Source organism: Nannospalax galili, unplaced genomic scaffold, assembly GCF_000622305.1.
Source record: "Nannospalax galili isolate Female #2095 unplaced genomic scaffold, S.galili_v1.0 scaffold101, whole genome shotgun sequence".
Lineage (NCBI taxonomy): Eukaryota > Metazoa > Chordata > Mammalia > Rodentia > Spalacidae > Nannospalax > Nannospalax galili.
The window spans coordinates 2,374,980-2,390,166 of record NW_008345700.1 but is presented as its reverse complement, the minus strand read 5'-3'; the positions used below and the strand labels follow the sequence as shown (position 1 = coordinate 2,390,166).

The 15,187-nt window shown below is 52.0% G+C and overlaps 1 protein-coding gene across 5 annotated transcripts in view; it reads right to left on the bottom strand.

Moving 5' to 3' along the window:
- Nucleotides 1–15,187, bottom strand: part of Rgs12 (regulator of G protein signaling 12) — a 132,513-nt gene that overhangs the window by 17,877 nt on the left and 99,449 nt on the right. For all 5 annotated transcript variants that reach the window (XM_008841873.3, XM_029567660.1, XM_029567661.1 and 2 more), the window contains 5 exons: nt 5,137–5,306; nt 4,445–4,537; nt 3,173–3,316; nt 1,415–1,594; nt 996–1,149 (listed from right to left, as the gene is read on the bottom strand). In XM_008841873.3, the coding sequence (XP_008840095.2) occupies nt 996–1,149; nt 1,415–1,594; nt 3,173–3,316; nt 4,445–4,537; nt 5,137–5,306 (741 nt within the window). The remainder of the gene's footprint in view (nt 1–995; nt 1,150–1,414; nt 1,595–3,172; nt 3,317–4,444; nt 4,538–5,136; nt 5,307–15,187) is intronic.

Genomic DNA, 15,187 nt, shown 5'->3' with positions numbered 1-15,187 from the left:
AATAGAAGCCACAGCTTCATGTGCCCCACTCAGTGTGGAACTCCCATCCCACCCAAGACTGAGAGGACACATAGTAAGGGCAGAGGCAGCAAAACATTGGAGGCCCTTCTAGGCTGCACCTGGCTTCACTGGGGTGGAGTCAAACACAGATTCCCCAATAGCAGAGGCCAGAGTCAGTGCTAAGGTCACCGCTGTTGGGGGCCCCTAGGGCTTGAGGTCACCTGAAGATAGTAGAGAGCAATGGTGCACCCCAGGCTCATGTCCCTGTGTGGGCCTGTCTTCCCTCTATTGATCCACGGCTTCTATCCCAAAGCACTGTTTCTGGGTCTGAATGAGACTATCCCTGGGACCAGCTGGCTGCTCATCTTCCTCACAAGTCCCAATAGGAGCTAACAGTCAATCTCACTAACTCGCTCTAAGTATAATCTTAGGATGGCCTAAGCACCATGAAAGGGCCTAACATGGTCCTAGCCTGTTAGGTCCCAGTGACCTGCCCCAAGAGAATCACTTCTGAGGCTCCTGCAGGTCCTGTGCCAGACTGAGTGTCTGAACTCTGGCAAGTGTCTACCGCCATATGTAGAAGCCCTTTCCAGATGGATTCTGCCAGGTGTGGGAAGACTGCATGGGGCACACACTCATCCCCAGTACCCACCCACAGCACAACATCTGACCTACATTCACTGGCACAGGCAACAAGCTGTGCCTGGTCACAAAGGGCAGCATGTTTGTGGTTGCTTCTTTTTATTTGAGTCTAGTTTCCAGTTTTCTACCAAAGCACCTGTTACTTCCACAGCGGGAAGGAGAGCAGCTCAGACAGTTGGCTGCCCTACGCTAAGATCTCCAGGAGGTTCTGGAGCAGGCCTGCCCATCCCCGTCCCTTCAGCATTCCTCATTCTTCCAGGCAGTTTGCCACACTTCTGCCTGCCCACCATGGCCTCTCAGGGCACCATGGCAGTCAAGCCCTCCGCTCAGCAGCGTGGTCTGCACCCACACACCATGGGCGTGGTCGCTGTGCTCCTTCCTCTTCTGGGACCGCCCTGTGCTCCTGTTTCTTGACCAAGAGAAAAAGGCCCCTTTGCGTTTCTTCTCGCTGTCCTCGTCCCCTGCATCCTCATTCAAGGATCGGCCCGATTTTGATTTTCCACTTAACTGTCAGCAAATAGAAACCTTGGTTAAAACACTGAAGTTATTTTAATATTACATGACGCCAAAGGGGCTGAATAATGAGCTGCATGCATAAGGACTCTGCAGAACGATCTAGGACACAGCCCTGACTCTCTCCCTTTACCACTGAGGCAGACAAGGGGTAGGGGGGCAGGAAGTGCGGGGGACGTGTCCTGCACTGTGGTCCCCGCTGCTGAAGGGATGGGCTAATGCAGCCTCACTTTCACCCCAACAAGGGCTGGCCCAGAACCTTTTTTGGCGTAGACACATTGGAGTGGTCTGAGCTGATGCTGTGCTTGGAGGCAGGGCTGCTGGGGACCTGCTGGGAGTCAGGGAGGGCACGGCCTTCTACCTCGGCCAGGACACATTCTTGATACAGCTGGGATTTCAGAAAGCGAGTGTAGCTGTCAAACTTCATCAGGTTGAAAATCTGGGGAATGAGATCATGCGATACAGTCACAGAGGGAACTGGAATGCCCTTGAAGGCCCCAGGGTGAGGGGTGCAGGACATCTATACCCACTAACTAGTCCTATTCTAGAAGGGCATCGCTTTAGCCAGTGTTCCTTTGGGCTCTGGGGTATACTGGTGGTGCTCTCTAAAGTTCCCTCAGATCTCTCTATTAACAGGCAGCCTCTCCTTTTCCACTTAGAGGGAGCAGAGTCCCCAGGAGTGATGTTCAGCCCGCAGCACGGGCAGACTCAGAACTGCTGGCTGCAGCCTCAGAGGGTCTTTCAATTTATTACCGAGCTGGAAGGCAACTGGGGTTCTCGTGGGAGAGAGCTGCCTGGAGAAGACCCTCTTCATTTTGTTGTTAAGCTTATTCCTGCAACCCAGCGGCAGCAGCTCTGACAGGGCCATGGGAATGTGCACCCTGGGTGGGAATCACTGATTGGATCACATGTTCTTCCAAAATCAAAGCAATCCATGCATATAAGCAGAGTGATCCAGCACTCAGGAGGCTGAGCAAGAGCACGCTGAGTTCCAGGCCAGCCTTGGTGAGCCACAGTGAGACCCTGTCTCAACAACAGCAACAACAAAGACGAAAGCTCATAGCACAGAAAAACAGGCCCAGGGTCATGATGGCTGGACAGGTGATACTGAGTTTGGGATGGTGTGGAAGCAGTGTGCGCTCATAGAAACAGTACTGAAATATTTTTTGTTTGTTTTTCTGAAACAGAGTCTCTCTGTAGCCCTGGCTGGTCTGGAATGTGTCTGTAGACCAGGCTGGCCTGGAGTTCACAGAGATCCACCTGTCTCTGCTTCCTGAGCACTGGGATTAAAGGTGTGTGCCACCATACTCAGTTTGCAAATTTTGAATTTGGATTATTCTTTGGGCTAGTACAATGCAGTATACCCTCTCTTGGATGTTAGAAATGGCACTCTGCCATTGGCCCTGGATCAGTCCTGCAATCACAATTGGAATCACCAACACTCTACAGTGTTCTGTGTGACCAAATGCCATGCTCTGTAGGTCAGGCATGTCCAATGCACTTAATTTCTTTTTTGACATTTATTAATTTTTATTTTGACACACATGTATGCTAACCATGGCCTATTTATGGCGGTCAGAGGACACCTTGTGGGAGTCAGTTCTCTCCTTTTACCATGTGAGTCCTAGGATCAAACTCAAGTCATCAGGCCTGGTGGTAGGTGCCTTTACCCACTGCGCCATCTTGCAGGCCCCAATGCACTACTGATGGATGATATTTTCCCTTAGCATGGCTCATCAGTCATAGCCCCATCATAAGCAGAGAAGGACATCTGTTCAAAGGAGCTCAGGAATGTGTGATTTCTCTCAAGCGCACACACATGCATGCGCGCACACAGATACAGCAGGGAACATAGCACAAGATTCTCATTCTTCCAGTTCTACTGAGTCCTTCTGAGACCAAAGCCCCAGTGGACAGGTGGGCTCCTCACTAAGCCCACACAAGCAGCAATTCCTGAGCTGAGCCCTACAACCCAAGCCCTGCTGGAAGCCCTATCAGAAACTGCACATGGAGCTACCTGGAGCTGTTGCTCCTTGAACATGTCAGGGTGGGGAGCTTTGAGAATGTCGTCTGCCAGTTGGGCCTGGCTATCGATGTTGACGGGAGTGGTGGCTTTGCTGCACAGGAATTTGCTGAAGATCTCCCGGGCCCTGTAAGAGAGCTGACAGGTAGAAAGTTCTGATCAGGTGTGTGGATGTGCACCCACTGGGCACAGGCTTCCGACCTGTATCACTGTAGCATTTTTATTTATTTATTTAATTTTTTATTTTTGGTCTTTTTTGAGACAGGGTCTTTCTATAGCCCCAGCTGACCTGAACTCACTACGTAGACCAGGCTGGCCTTGAACTCACAGAGATCTGCCTGCCTCTGCCTCCCGAGTGCTGGGGTTAAAGGCATTGCTCCACCACATCAGCCCTTTTCTTAAAAAGAAAAAACGTTTTTAAAAAATATTTTATTATTTTTATGTGTATGAGTGTATTGCCTGCATGTATGTGAGTGCACCCGTGTCATGCAATGCCTCAGAAGTCAGAAGAAGGTTTTGGATTCCCCTGGAACTGGAGTTAAGGACAGTTCATAGCCACCATGTGGATGCTGGGAATCGAACCCGGGTCCTCTGCAAGAGCAGTCAGTGCTCTTAACCACTGAGCCATCTCTCCAGCCCCCGATGCAGCATTCTTAAGGCTGATGCTGCTCTGAGAGCCATGCTCACTGGCCCATTCTATATTTCTGGCACATATAAGATGAGCGAGGGAGAAACTCTGCTGAGCTCCTTTAAGGGCTTCAAAACTTGACAGGTGCTACCTGGGAGAGGCCTCAGTGCCTCCCAAGCTGGAGTATAGGATCTACCAGCAAGGTGTGAGTCACATGGGAGCACAGCAGCGCAGCAGAAGCAGACACAAGGCCACTCTAAGAGGGCATCCACCACCTTGGAGAAGTGCCACCGGGGCAGGCTCAGGGTGGCTCTGGGGCCAGCCTGCGAGGAACTGTCAGACCAGCAGGCAGATGGTGCCCTCTGCCTGAGTCCCCTACAAGTCCCCTAGAGCACTGTCCCTCCTTCCTTATGCCAACACACCAAGCACCACCTCTGCTGCTAGGACCTGTGGTGAGACATTTGTGCAGACTATGTTTAGGCAGAAATAAATGTCACACATTTAACTTCTGATTCCAAAGTAGAAATGACATTTTTAAGTCACATGGACACATCCCTTGTCAACTGCTCAAGCGACACTAGATGCAGCCTTGTGCCACCTGGCCTCACGCAGTCCTCCTCTGCCGCAAAGCAATTTACCTCTTTTTTGTCGTGTGCAGGAACATGACTGAAATATTCACAGGCCTGCCAGAACACAATATTCTCCTCACTGAATTCCTTCCTTAGAAAGTCCTGAGGGAGACACAGGAAGGAGAGTAGCCGTCACTCCACACATCCTCGTGCAGCTGCCCCTCTCCTAGTCTTGGCCTTTCTACACAATATGGCAGAACAGGCATCTCTGAAGAGGGCCTTGGAAGGACACAGACACTACCCAGTACCTTCAAGGATCACCACTCCGGCCTTCACGGCCATTTTCTTAGAAGTTAATCATATTTTTTATTTAAAAATAAATTTATTATATTACTAGCAAGCACACACAGTAATAGGTTCCATTATGACACTTTGCTCATACTCACGCCGTCCCCCGTTCTTGTTGCCCACCACCGCCCCCATCATTAAGAACTGTAAGGGAGGCCTGAACTGAGGTTCCTGCTGTAAGTGCACCCCACACTGAGCCACGAGAACTTGAACAGGTACTGGGATGGGGGCTCCCTACATGGTGATACACGGTCTTCAAGGCCTGAGGTGGCCCAGTGAACTCAAGCAGCTCAACTTTCCTCAGATGTGACTCAGTCCCCACCTGCACTGCTTGCGTTCCCATCTGTCCCCAGACTTTGTCTTCTGTCCCTGGCATGGGTCTAGTTTTGTCCCCAGAGCCCCCAGTCACTCACCGAGAAGTAGTGAACACCAACAGGGTCCTGCAGCAGACGCTCGAACGACACAGCCCAGCTGGCAACCCTCCTCTCGCGTAAGCGCCGGCAGCTCTGCACGCTGGGGAGACTGGCATTGCTGCTCAGGCTGTTGTTGCTGACGCAGTCCTTCAGATCAGCACCCGTCAACTCTGCAGGATCAACACAGATGCGCCTACATCCCTCACCTTCTTTGCCTGCTCCACAGGCAGACACAGGTGCCTACACCCAGCTCTGTTCTCTACATGTATTCAGTCAGCAACATGTACAGCACCTACAACCCAGCCAGTGCTTTCTTGACATCAAACAGCAATGAACAGACCAGACCTGACTCAAACAGCTGCACACAAACATGCACACTTTCATTCACACTTAACACTTGAACAACACACTCTATGAGGAGGAACCAGAGAAGCTATTAACAAAGATGTGCTGGCACATGCAGAGCCACCAGAACCCTGCTAAGCACACAGCAGAGAGGCTTTAAAGGGCACCAGGAATTGAAAGCCCCAGACATGATGGAAGTGTGGTCCCAGAGTGAAGTCCCAGGAGGGACCACCATTGGCCAGCCACCCCCGGGGCATGTGTGAGCAGAGACTGGCCAGCAGGATGCTGCAGTGGGTAACACAGAAGCCACAGCTCACGGCTTGTGCACTGTTCTGTGTGCAGGCTGCTTCTCAGCGGAAAGCACTCAGTGTGACATCCCAATTGAGTATTTAACTGCGTGGTACCTGGCAGCTCATTTGCTGGTGATCGTGATGCAGAAATATGTCACGAGGTACCCAGGAAGACTCCAATTCACCACTCCTGTCCACCTGATGAAGCTGCCTGGGGTGCCCCATTCCTGTGTAGGCAGCCCAGGCCTGGGAGGAGGGACATGCCAGTGCGAGCGGAAGCTCTGGAACTCTTTCACTCCACCTCTGTGTGCACAGGGCACATGCAGCTTTCCTAAATGAGGGGGACCTGGTCCTGAGCAACAGCCAGTCCACCATGGGGAGGCATGGGAGGAGTCCACCTTTGCTTTGTGTTAGGAGCTGGCTGCTGCAGTGCCTTTCTGTACTGCTTCACAGGCTCATGAAATGTTGCTACATCACATGTTCCCACTGGGCTCCATCATCTGTTCTGAGCACCTAATTGACAGGCCCTGCTGCCTGGCATTCAGGACAAACCACCCAGGATGGACTGCCCTGCCATCAGCCTTATAGGACAGATTCCCTGGGGACTAGCTAACAAGCTCTAGCTCCAGGCCACTTGTTGAAGTGCCCTTCCTAGCAGGGAAGGTGAGGAGGGGAGTGAGGGGACTGGAAGCAGCATCAACACTAAACTTCTCCAATCACACCCAGGCCTGCAGGCTCTCTGAGAGCTGTCAATGAACGTGCGATGCAGCATGACATACTAATGGCGTGTGATTCAGAATGCTGAGAGCCCTGAAGGAGCCCAGTGCAGACACCACAAGTCCAGAGGAAAGTGACCTTGAGGGCCAAGAGCTGAGCCAGGGATGTGACCACGGCTTCCTGGTGTGCTTTCTCGGATCAATGCAACAAGCAGATACTACTGCACTGGGCAGCATTCAAAGTCAGGCGGCATTTAGTAAGAAGAGGTGGGGGAAAAGCCAGAAGAGTCTCATGCCGATAACACTGCAGATGTTTATGTCAAAAGAAGTGATGCACAGGAGCTAAACCTGCACGTTGTTTTCTTAGAGCCCACCACACTGCCTGTGCGTTCCTAATCATCCGAGGGAAGGGCCAGGGCCAGGACACAGCACAGGAGTACTGACCTTCCTTCGGGAACACAGCTGGTCACGGGGCAGTGCAGTCAGAGCAGCCAGCATGTGGTAGGCACCTCGTCACTCGGTGCTAGGCCACCACAAACATGCTCATGTGAGCACCTCGCACTCTCCCCATGGGTCTGGGGTCCCACAGGGGCTGGCTCTCTGTTGCTGCAGACACTGAATCTCACTGATTTACATATCTAAGCTCAAAATGTGTCCCAACGGAGGGTTCTCCAGAGTTGGGCAAGCTGAGTATGACAGTCCCAGTGGAAAAACTGAACAAGAGGCCCAAGACGCAGGGCTGGCCCCTCCTACTCTACCATACACAGCCTCCTAGGGCACCACTCAGACAGGGGGTGGCTCTGGGGCAAAACCAGACCCATGTCTAGTACAGAAGATGAAGTCCAGGAACAGATGGAGAGGACGGCAATGCAGGTGGGGACTGAGCTGCAGCTGAAGACCAAAAAGTTGGGTTCCTGTTTTCCAGAGCTCATGGAACCTCCCCTCGGGGCCCAAAATGAAATGAGAGAAAAACTAGGAAACCCGAGTAAGGAAAGGTCTGGAAGAAAAACATTATACTGTGGGGCACAGCAGATACCTGAATCTCCATGTGAAATGCCTGGGCTTGGGTGGCACACCAGCAAGGGCAGAGGTGGAGGGGGACCTGCTACACACACAGATTGAGGGCTGGCTCCTCCCATACCAAGACTACCCATGTGAAAGGAGAGACTGGTGGACCAGAAGGAGGCAGAAGGAAGCAGGTCAGACATCAGGCTCTTAGCACCCCAAATGGTTCATCCTCCTCTGCAACATGGGGCAGCTGAGAGCTCAGGCTGAGGGATGTTGGAGGGTTAGCCGCTTGGATGCCACCCCAGGGCAGAACCAACACTGGCACACTGCAGAGGGTGCTATGCTAAGCTCTGCATAAAGGTCAGTGGGAACTGGGCTGCCCGTAAACACTAGACAGGAAGGCTAGGTGAGAGGACGAGGACTCTGCCTGCTGTAGGATTTTGGCTGCCCAGCCACGTAAAGCAAGGGTACCAATGTCGCCCCTCACTGTGCCCTTGAATTGATGAGATGACCCTCACCAAATGAAGCACTGGGCTGGCAGAGTGAGCACTGCAATTTTTTCTCTCCAGCTTTTTTTCCTGAGGCAATAAGGTTCACACTAAGAACTGAGGGAACAGAAGTTAACTCAGGAACAAGGAAGAGCCTTTTACACCAGGATGTGCACACACAAAGGCCCTGTGGCACAAGAAATCTGGCACACAACTAGTGACTCAGTTGGACTTTTGGGGACCACAGCGCCTTGACAGTGTGGATCTCACCACACTGGCAGGAGGCCCTTGTGCTCCTCACTGGTCTCTTCCTCCTGTGGAGGGTGGTCTGGGGGACAGAAAGGCAGGGGAGGAAGGGAAAGGCTGAGCAACTACGCTGTGCAAGACCAGATGAGCTGGAGGAAGCTTGTGTTTTCGAATTCTAAAGTGCTTAGAATTCCAGAAACAAGCACAGTATGGGAAACATCTGCTTCCTCTATGGCCAGGGCACCCAGTTGCTGGAGGAGAGGTGGGCCAGCCCTCCAGGCAGCCCTTCTAACCTGCTCACTCGTGGCCTGCCCTGCCTGCCAGCTCACAGAAACAACTCTTGCCCATTCTCTCATCCACCTGGGGTCACTGGTCTCTAGTGCTTCGGCAGGAGGGGCTGTGCTTGTGGGATGAAGGAATGAATGCTGACTGAATCTCTAATTAGGATGAGCTGCACACTAACTAAACTCATTATATATAGCCTGGCATATACTAAAGACTTTCTAAGATTCACAAGTCAATATGGACACTTTGAAAGTCTAACCAAGAGGGAAACAGCAGTGCTTTTAAATAAACAAATGACTGTCATCCTAGGCTCCACTGTGTATCAAGTGCCTCATGCTGTATATCTGCCAGGATTTCTAGGTGTGGTCAGGCTTACCCCTGCAGACTACCAGGCACAGATGCTGGGCACAGGGGGTAGGCCAGTACCTGAGAAGGCACAGCTGGAACAGGAATGACAAGAGTGGGGAGCAGATTGGGGCAGGGGAAGCAGGAGCCATTTCCTGGCAACTGGGCTAGGGACACACTCAGGCGAGAGGCCTGGGAAATGAAGGGATAATTTCCATAGCTACAACCAACCATTTCCCCTGGGACAAGAGGAAGAAATGTTGGGTGCTCTGCTAACCCCTCTGATGCTGTGGGACCATGGATTCGGCTTTGAGTTCTGCATAGCACAGCACATGTGGAGACAGCACAAATGGCCAAGGTGACGTGTAGCTGTTGCGTGCTGTGACAGAACTCTAGGAACACACACACACACACGCATGCACGCACGCATACACACACACACACACACACACACACAAGTAAAGGAAAAAGCAGAGGCAATTACAGGTCCATAAATACATCCACCCAGAATTCTTTTAAAGCAGAGGGCTCCTGGTAGAGTTTCTGTGAGTCCACTGAGATAAAGTGAGTGCAGGAGACCTGCAGAGTTCCCTCAGAGGGCCAGGCGGGAGCGGCTCCTGTGGGAGAATTTTAGTTCTGACTCCACATGCACAGGAAGTCCCTTCCCCTTTGCCATCATTTCTGAGTCTCAGAACCTACCTCATATTTCAGAGCTGCTGGACATGGAGAACTGCACATTCAGGGCAGGTCCGACCTGGGACACCAGGCAGCGCTTGGTTGCCATGGAATTCCTTGTAAACACCTCCATTCCTACCCTAAGTTCAAGGCCAGGTTGGCAGTGGACAAACGCGAGGTCTGAGACTCACTGGCCTGCTGGGAGCTGCCTGCCTGGTCCTCTGATGTTAAGCACTTGGGTGAAACGCAGGCTGAGCTGAAGAAGAGACAGTGACACCCACCCACCTGCGCCAGCACTGCAGTGGATGTTTGCTGGGCTTTGTTATTGCTGTGGGTTTTCTTCTTTCAGCTGACAAGTTTCAGTCAAATGCTGCCCTGGTGAGAAGTGTCTAAAGTCTATGACAGATTTGCTGAACTGGAACAGCCACAGCACAGCTGCAGTGATTGGTTAGACACGTAAATTACCTGTTACAAATTTCAGTAATTCTTTGAGATAAACAGTGTGCAGTTAGTTCCATAAGGCATGGTCCCACACTGCGGTCAGCTCGCTGCTGCATCCCACCCAAATCATCACCTAAGCATACCAAATGTTGGGATCTCAACTCTAAGCCAGGTGGTAGCCAATTCCCAAACAGCCAGAGGACCAAATGTACCTGAGGACTGCACAAGTTAGCCTGCCCTGACACCCATGACAAGCTGGACGCGGGACTTTACCTGGGTAGAGCCGATAAGAGCCACTGTGGTGCCATCTAACCAAATACTTCCAATCATTCACCGTAAACCACCCCTCTGAGTCCATACCAGGCTCAGCCTGGGCAGCCAGGGACAGAGGCTCCAGTTACAGGTGGGGACATGGCTCCTTGGTTCTGGCTCTGGGGGGAAGGCCGGTTACTGCAGCTCCTCAGGGACCCTGACAAAAAGCAACCCTCGGCCTTTCTGTACTGGCTGCTGGAGAGGCTGCAGTGCCTCACAAAGCCTCAGAGTTCCTGAATAATGCACAGCCAGAGCAGCCCTGCTGCCAAGGCCTGAATTATTCATATGGACAGAGGCGCTGCTCAACTAGTGCTGGGATGAGCCCACTCAGCAGCTCGTCATTAAATAGCATCAGGGAAAGAGGCAGAGTACGCATGGCTCCTTGTAAGAGCTCTGTGTAGATTTTAAACCCTACTTCCATGTGTGTCTCAAATTTAAGATTTTAAGTCTCATATACAAAAGATCAACATTCTCAGTGAGGAATGACCACCGAAGTTACAGGGTCTCAGAGGTAGGCACTTAAGAAGCAACCAAACTAAATCCTTCACTTCTATGGTGTCAATAGCACACTGCCAATAAGCCTGAGGGGGCTGGGGGTTGGGCCGAAGCCAGATCATGCCAGATTTGGAAAATAAAGCTTTTCTTTTACCCTCAAGCACCCAGGAACCCCAAGAAAAGCAGAGTTAGGGCAAAGGTAGAACCAGGGGACAGGCAGAGCCAGGGGACAGGCAGCGCCAGGGGGCAGGCAGTGCCAGGGGACAGGCAGAGGAGGGAGACAGTTAAAACCAGGGGACAGGCAGAGTCAGGGGACAGGCAGCACCAGGGTGCAGGCAGTGCCAGGGGATAGGCAGAGCAGGGAGACAGGTAGAGTCAGGGGACAGGCAGCGCCAGGGGGCAGGCAGCACCAGGGAACAGGCAGAGCAGGGAGACAGGTAGAACCAGGGGACAGGCAGTGCCAGGGGGCAGGCAGAGCCAGGGGGCAGGCAGAGCCAGGAGGCAGGCAGAGCCAGGGGACAGGCAGAGCCAGGAGGCAGGCAGAGCCAGGGGACAGGCAGAGCCAGGGGATAGGCAGAGTCAGGGGACAGGCAGCGCCAGGGGCCAGGCAGAGTCAGGGGGCAGGCAGAGCAGGGAAGCCAGGCCCTTGTGGGTTCTCTGGGGTTTCTGAGATTGGGGCTCGGCCCAGGTAACACAGGCTCGGTGGCAGAAGCTGTTTCAGGTTTCTGGTCACAGTCCCCAGCAATTCCAAATGTGGTCTTGGAGACATCTAAGGAAAGGGGTGTGACCAAGTCAGAGCTTGTATTTTCCAAAGCCAGGATGAGCACAGTCCACTAACCCACACAGCTCCACAAACACTCAGGATGCTGGCAGTTCTGGTAGAAAGGTATCAAAGCATTCTCCATGGAAACCAAAGCTGCAGAGGGTTAAAAGGAAGCCTTGACTGTGCTCCTCCCTCAGCACATTTCTTCACCTTCAGTGTCTGAAGCATCCTAAGACACCTCATGCTCCACAAGTCCACCACAGGAGGCAGTCAGGAGTCTTGTGGGGTGTGAGGATGGTGAACATCAGTAACGTGACCTGCAGCTTGCTCTGGGCTCATCCCTGCCTCTGGCCCACATCCCCTTAAGGTCTCTTAGAACAGTTATCCCCCCCCCCCCCCCCAATTTTTCCCTTCCCCCCCCCCCCCCCCCCCAATTTTTCCCAAGCTATTTGAGGTGAAGCATCACACACACATCCTCTCACCGCTAAACCTACCAGGGTGTAGACCCTGCAAAGACTTTCTTGAAAACCAGGATGTTTAATGCAGGCTGGATTCCAATTCTATCCATGCTGACCTTCACAGTAACACTGCCTCTGTACTAGGACTGAATTCAGAACTTCTGGGGATCACGACACTTGTGCAGCCCCCAGCCTCTCTGTGCTGAGACTTTGGTGAGCCAGAGAGTTTGAAACCAGCCTCTCAACTTGACTTGTCAGAGGTACTTGGCAGGAACATCCAGGAGAAAGGCTGGTCTTCCAGGCACCTCTCACCGGTACACAGTACAGTTTGAGGGCTGATCCTGTGGACAGGGCACCAGGTTTTCCACTGTAGTTTCTCCTTGGAATATAGGCTGAACGTTTTTAATCTCGAGTTCTTAATTCCAGTATGCTCCAAACCCAAAAATTTTTTGGTGAAAAAAAGTGGACAATTCTACACCTGGCCTCATATGACAACTGATCAGTCACCTGCAGGGCTCATCCTCACTAAAGTAGTGAGTGAAATTGCCTTCAGGCTTTGCGTGTGCAGTGAATGTAAATGAAGCTCATGTTAGACCTGGGTCCTGTCCCTGAGAGCTCACTATGTATATACAAACATTCCAAAAGCCAAGGGAAAAATCGAAACCATTTCTGGTTCCGAGCCTCTCACTCGACAGCAGTGCCTCATTCTTCATCCAGCCTGTGCCCATGGTCTTAGCCTCCTGTGACAGTGTGCGACCCCTGCCCCAGGTCCCTCACAAGTCTCCGCTGGTTTTCATTAGTCATCGGCTTATACTCCATGGTATGATACCCTTCTATACTCAGTCCTTCCCTCAGGTGGGCCTCGTGTCCCTCTGGGGAGTCTTATGCACTGAGCACTGATGGGAAAGACACATATCTGCAGGCCCACTGTGTGTTCTTCCTGCTCTGCCCAGGAGTTGGTCTTTGCTGCAAGGTTCTGGTTCCCGTTATGGGAAATTTTATTGGGCACCAAAACCTCCCCAGGCTCCTCAGCACTGGGTGCTCCTGGAGGACGGCTCAGAAGTGTGGCACACACATGTCTATATGCATCTCTACATCTACTCTCTACTGAAGGTCATGAGTCACACCAATACCTCAACTCCAACCCAACACCCCAAGCGCATTCTCATCCCCTTTGAGTATCTGCCACTCCCCCGACCCCAGCAGAGGGAACGCCCCTCACCCTGATATCTTTATTCCTTCCCTCATACAGAAAGCAGCTAAGATCTCCTAGCCCTCTCCAGGTCACTGGAGCCTTGCATTTGTTTATATCTCCTTTGATGAAATTCTCATGCAGTAGAGCTGAGTCCCGTGCACGCACCTTGCTGAGCTGTAAAGTGCGGTCACCTGCTTAGTGACACTGATGGCACATGGCAAGCAAGGGTCTCAAGCTACACATCCAAGTATTGAAATTCTACCAGACACTCACATACCATCAAGACCCATCCACCTCTAGCCTTCAAACTACTTAGAGGGTCAGGTTTAGATGGAAGTCCTGTGTGGAAAGCTGGTGTGGTGAGGTTGGCCCAGAGCCACAGCTACCCCACCCCACTGCCTGTCTCTTAATTCTGCCACCTTATTCCAACAGCCACCCTTTGGGGTTAAGAGCACCCTTCATTCCCAGTGTTGTCTGTGCGACGCTTTCCATATTTAAAGTAAAGAGGCCTTTCCCCCAAAGGGGAAAGCTCACTGGGGCAGGAGGGCAAAGGACAGGACTGGGCACAACAGCGCAGCGCAACCTGGTTCCTTACCTGAGCAAGCCCCACAGACAGCAGTGACAGGTCCTGCTGAAGACCAGAATAACATGTTTGGAGCCCCACAACACCTTCTGGGAACAGATTCCTGAAACTGCTGGTCTAACTCAACAGGCCCATTGTATAAGTGAGGCTGCTAAGGTCTCAGGACAGTGATGGGTGGAGCTGGGCAGGCACCTCAGGCTCTGAGGTAGCTTCCCAGAGCACTTCCCTGCGTCCCCTCTCAGGCATCTGCTGGCCAGACTTCACAGCCTAGCAGGAAGTTACAAGACCAGGTAGTTCTTTGGGACTGTGCTTGGATCATACAATTCTGTCCGCTTCAGGGGCCCTGATTAGGGCACGTTGGACCAAATGGGAGAAACCCACATGCTGGGGCTGTTCGGGAGCCATCACCAGACCTGCCTGAACTCAGGAGAACAATGCATCTGAAATGATGAAGTGCTTCACAAGCGGGAAATGCCAGGCAGATGGGAAATGCTAGTGCCACAGAGTGGGCCGAACAGGAGCCGAAAAGGGTCAGTGTGGGAGGTGTCGGTGCAGCCAAACTATGGTTCTGTCTTGTCACACTGCATTTTCAGGATGCCAGGAGTGGAGCCATCAATTGCCACTATAAGTGGCACTAGAAGACAGGGGACCCCAGGACTCCCCAGAAAGGGGCAGTACCTCTTTCCAGGACAAGGTTTGATCAGAGCCACACGCTGACTAAAACCAAAAGAGTTTACATGATTCCTTGACTGGCTAATTCCTCTGTGATACAGACTTACTTCATTTTCAACAAATAAAGTACTTCAACTTTATGAAGACACTCCCCTTTTCCAATGACCCCATGAAGTGCAGAGCTAGCAGCAGAGCCAAGCCCCACAAGAGGACAGCCCAGTACCAAAGCCCAGGGACCCAAAGGCTGTGTTCAAGAAGAAGGCTCAAAAGTGACCCTGGTCCTTTCCAAAGTCAACGTGAGGCCATGGCCAGCAACGGAGAACCTGTTCTTGCTCTGGCCACTGTGCGGGATGGGCAGGGACAAGGACAGGGTGCTCCCCCAACAGGGCAGGGCACCAGGGACATGCAGTCACAAAGAATGCATGGGATGGGCTCCAGCAGTAAGGACCTCATTCAGAGGCAGCCCTATAAAATGGAAATGGTAACTTGAGACCAAGGGAGACTTCAGTACACTCTGACATTTTCAGTTATGGCAACCAAAGAGCCTGATTTTCTGGGATAGCTGGCTGACAGCTTCACATACTTTTAAAGAATAAAAGTAATATAAGATATAAAACTAAACACAACGTAATATTCATACCTTTTCTATGACTATCAATAACAACCAAAATTTAAGTCATTTGTCCTAAACTAGGATTCCAAATTTCAGTCAGCTGCTGCTACTGTGTCTCCTG